This window comes from Archocentrus centrarchus, unplaced genomic scaffold (genome assembly GCF_007364275.1).
Source record: "Archocentrus centrarchus isolate MPI-CPG fArcCen1 unplaced genomic scaffold, fArcCen1 scaffold_72_ctg1, whole genome shotgun sequence".
Taxonomy (NCBI): Eukaryota; Metazoa; Chordata; class Actinopteri; order Cichliformes; family Cichlidae; genus Archocentrus; species Archocentrus centrarchus.
In genome coordinates, this window is record NW_022060287.1 from 378,837 (window position 1) to 383,560 (window position 4,724).

The 4,724-nt window shown below is 42.3% G+C and overlaps 1 protein-coding gene across 1 annotated transcript; it reads left to right on the forward strand.

The window, feature by feature from the left end:
• Positions 1-1,837: 1,837 nt before the first annotated feature.
• Positions 1,838-4,395, forward strand: LOC115777770 (piggyBac transposable element-derived protein 3-like). Its single transcript, XM_030725758.1, has 4 exons — positions 1,838-2,020; positions 2,220-2,430; positions 2,541-3,239; positions 3,333-4,395. Exons 1-4 carry the CDS (start codon positions 1,978-1,980, stop codon positions 4,156-4,158), a joined length of 1,779 nt encoding a protein of 592 aa, XP_030581618.1. The 5' UTR covers positions 1,838-1,977; the 3' UTR covers positions 4,159-4,395.
• Positions 4,396-4,724: the final 329 nt, after the last annotated feature.

Below are 4,724 nucleotides of genomic sequence, written 5' to 3' on the forward strand. Positions count from 1 at the left end.
TCAGGGTGTCTTTGTCCCTGTAGATGGTGCAGATGTATCCTCCTGTGTCTCTCTCTGTGGGGTGCTTCAGGGTCAGACTGAGGTCTCCAGTTCTCAGCAGGTCTTCATTCATCTCCGTCCGGTCTCTGTAAAGACCGTCCTGTGTGTTAAGCTGGTCTCCTCTGTTCGGATACACATGGACCATCATGAGTTCTTGATCAGAGCGAGTCCACTCCACTCTGAAGTCCTCAGGCAGGTCAGATTTTGTTTTGCAGGGCAGGATGACAGACTCTGACCCTTTCTCCACCTTCACCTCCATCTGGTGGTCTGAGAGGACAATAAACCACAATATCAGCTGTAGAAGCAGCAGCAGTCACACTGATGAACTTGAACTCAGTGAGTATGGTCATTCCTGACCTCTGACTCTGTCCTGTGACCAATAATCATCTATAATCGTATTCTCTGGCTCTTTATTTTCCATGGTAACTAAACTGGAACTGATGAAATGTTGCAATGATTGCAAACAACTGAGAGGTCTCTGGAGCTTGAAAAAAGGCGACTGGACTTCTGTTTGTTTCTTGAAGATGTTTCACCTCTCATTGGAAAGGCTTCTTCAGTTCTCAAACCAAAAGGTGGAGAGACCGAGGTATTTAAAGCCCAGTGGGTGTAGTCCCCTGGCGGTGGTTGTGACCCTCTATTGTTCATGTGCATAATCACATGCACCAAGGTGTGAAAGGAGGCCTGGGTCATTACAATCAGAACCAGGTGAAATTAAATGTCATTTTCTTTGTACACTTTGGGGAGTCGGGGGGGGTTTGAAAAAGAGTACTCTTTGTACTAGAGATGTGTGCGATTACTCGACTAGCCGACTAGTAGTCGCCATTAATACTAGTCGGTATCAGACGTACTAGTCGGTTAGCCTAATTATTAAGGTTTCAGTAAACCCAGTGCTGGTAAATGTTTGTCCTAAATGTTATGCAGCCATCTGCCACCAGATGGAGCTGAAGCCCTTACGTTATTATAGAAAAATGCCATGACGTAAGCGCACCTCCAAAGAAACACTAGTGGGACAAATGTGTTTGTGCCTTAAAAGCACTGAGAGTAGGACCCAGGAGCGAAACAGTGCCAGCATTTTATGTTGTCGGCCTACACCGCATGTAAAACACCGGACACTACTGAAAGGTAATTAACACACGCAATGCACCTGCACAGGTATAAACGCAGAAACACAGGCCTCTTACGTCGTAGCAGCTGAAGCCTGAATCAGGGGTAAGCTGGAGGAGGAGGCTGTGCGCGAGGGAGGTCTGGACTCCACTGATGCCGCCCCGGACAGGAAGAAGAAAATGGATGGTTTGTATTGTTTTGATGCGTGTCATAAATTGTAGAGCAACGAGCATCATTGATAATGTGCGGCACAATGTGCCACACTTTTAAATCACAATGTATTCGTTTTTGAATGTTATTTTCTCATATTCAATGATGTGTGAACATTGTTTTCATATTCTTTGTTGTTTGGAGTATAATGTGCAGTGCTCATAATGCGCAATGCGCAGTGCCACACAGTTAAGCAGTATTTAAAGTGCAGTTGATCATAGAAGAACACAATTAATGGTTTCAGATACCTTTGTTTTGACAATTTTTTACATTAAACAGGCAAAAAAATTAATTTTATATCTGAGACTAGTTGGTTAGTCTAATTTTTTCCCTTGTTTAGTCGAATATTAAATTAGTCACCAGGAACATCCCTACTTTGTACAATTTGGAAAATGCTGATAATTGTGAACGATCACAATTATCAGCATTAATAAATCCTCCTGAGACCCAGCAATGCATTTTTGTCCTCTGTGGAGTACATAGGTTTTTTGTTCATAACTCTGAAACTATACATGCCACTGTGTTAAATCCTGTTGGTCCTTAGAGAGGACATCCTGGGCTTTCCAATGATATGACATGTGTGGGGGTGGGGCTTTTCTGGAATTTTCTTTCTGATTCTTCACAATGGCTGCCATCCCTGTGAGCACATTTTATCGAAAGAAGAAAGGTAAGTATATTATTTTCTAATTATGAGCTTTGTGAGTTTAATATTCAGATTGCTTCTAGTAAATGAACATCTAAGGAATAGTTAGGTGGATTTTCAGAGCAGTTTAATTATTTGTTGGGATAAAACATAACCTGTTTATGTGTGTCCTCCATAGAGGACATCAGGATTTGCTTTTTATTTTTTTAACCTGTTTTAATAGAAATCAGCTCACTGACTGAGGCAGAGAAAATCCTAAACAGGATTATTGATGGAGACTCAGACATAGATTTGTCAGATGAGGAGGACCAAGAGGGACAGATTGACGGTGATTTTGAGGTCGGGAGTTCAGAGGATGAGGCATCAAGTGAGGAAGAGGAGAGTGAAGTTGAGGATGCACGGGCCCGTCGCCCACTTTGGACCAAAACTAACACGTAGGCTTCTGAGACAAGAGTAGATAAGCTTAGACAGATAAGAGTATTTTTTGGATGAACTATCACTTTTAGAGGACATAATTATTTAATGTATTTGTCTGTCTCTTAAGATTCCTGCCTGTGCTGGAAGACTCCGGAGAGGTTGTCTGTACTGCCCCAAACCGTGTAGACTGGCCACCATCAAAATACTTTGAGCAGTACATTGACAACAAAGTTTTTGAGGACATGTCCTTTTGCACAAACCAGAGACAGATTCAGGTGTCAGGCTCAAGTCTGAATACAACACCTGAGGAGATTAAGACCTGGTTTGGAGTCTCAGTGTACATGGCATGCCTTGGTTACCCAAAAATCAAAATGTATTGGGCCAAAAAAACAAGAGTGCCAATAGTTGCTGAGTCGATGACAAGGGATCGCTTTTTCAAGATCAGATGTTCTTTGAAAATCACTAATGATCTTGATGTAACTGAAGAAGAGAGGAAGCTCAATATGCTTTGGAGAGTCAGTCCACTTTTGAAGAAGGTGCAACAAGGTTGCCTAAACCTACCCAGGCCAGGAAATGTTTCCATTGATGAACAAATGATTCCCTTTACTGGTCGATGTCCAGTCCGTCAATTCGTTCCTGGCAAGCCAAATCCAACCGGATTGAAGGTGTTTGTTCTCGCTACTCCAACTGGAATTGTATTGGATTTTGAAGTCTACCAAGGAAAAAACACCTTTGTCGGCAGAGACACAGGACTTGGAATAGGAGCAAATGCAGTTCTTCGGTTGACTGAGTCCATTCCCAGGGGAACTCACCTGTACTTTGACAGGTATAAACGTCAATTGTGGTGCTGTTGATGATGATTCTCTGTAAACAAATGACACTTATTTTTTATTTTTTGTGTTTGTGTCTGTCTGTCTAGGTATTTCACCTCAATAAAACTACTGGATAAATTGCTAGAAATGGGTCTGCCTGCAAGTGGAACATTGATGAAAAATAGACTCCCAAAGGATTGTAACATTACATCTGATAAAGAGTTGTTGAAACAAGGAAGAGGCTCCTCTGTAATGGTGACAAGGAAACATCCTGAGCTGGCTGTGACAAAATGGGTTGACAATAAACCTGTACTCATGGCATCAACAGTGCATGGAATAGAGCCCCAGGATACCCGGACCAGATGGTCACTGAAAGACAAAAGGCATGTTCAAGTGTCCAGACCTGCAGTGGTGGCAGAGTACAACACCAACATGGGTGGGGTTGATATGTGTGATAGAATGCTTAGTTTTTATAGAATGGCTAACCGCACAAGGAAGTGGACTGTACGCACAATCCTACACTTCTTCGATCTGGCTATCACCAACTCCTGGTTACAGTATAAGGAAGACAGCCAAGCTTTGGCACGACCTATGAAGAAAACTCTCCAATACCATGACTTCAAACTGCTCTTAGGTGAGGAACTGATTGCCCAGGGGCAGTCAGGCCAACCTAATCCAATTGAATCTGATGCGTCGAATGATGAGGAGTACGTTCCATCACAGAAGAGAAGGAGGCCCCAGCCAGATAAGGAAGTGAGAAAGTATGGAGCTGTCCATTTGCCACAGATGATGGACAATCCTAATAGTTCCAGGTGCAGAGCAGAAGGGTGCACTGGAAAAACCTACATAAAGTGCATCAAATGCAACATGTACCTCTGCATCTCAAAGAAGAAGAACTGCTTTATGGACTACCACAAACCAAAACAGAACTAACACACCTGATTAAACTACACTAATCAGCTTGCTTTTGATAAGCTGAATGAGGTCCCTGGAAATCTGAACCACTGGCTTGAATGGTGTAGCCATTTGAAATTTACAGCACTAAAGATTGTCAGAGTTCAGAGGTAAATGTATGCCTCGAAATGTGTTCATATTTGCCACAAGAGAGTCCCGATGTCCTCTCCAAAGGACATACTCTAAAAAATAAATAAAAACATGTTTTGAAATTTTTTCAATTGTAGTGATGTTTTTTCACACCAAAGAGTCATGTAGTGTAAAAAAAATTGAAATTCAAAAACTTTTTTTTCTCTGGGTCTCAGGTGACCCTGAACCATCCCTTAGTTATGCTGCTATGGGCCTAGGCTGCTGGGGGTTCCCATAATGCACTGTTTCTTTTAATTCACCTCTTTTTACTCTAAATGTGTTAGATGTTGCTGCTGATTTCATCAGGTGTATCAGAAATATATAGGAAATCTTCCCTTCAGTTTGACCTCTGACCTTTGTCTACAGAAGTGGTTCTCAAAGTCTGGGCTGCAGCCCCTTAGTGGGCTGTGAAGGTA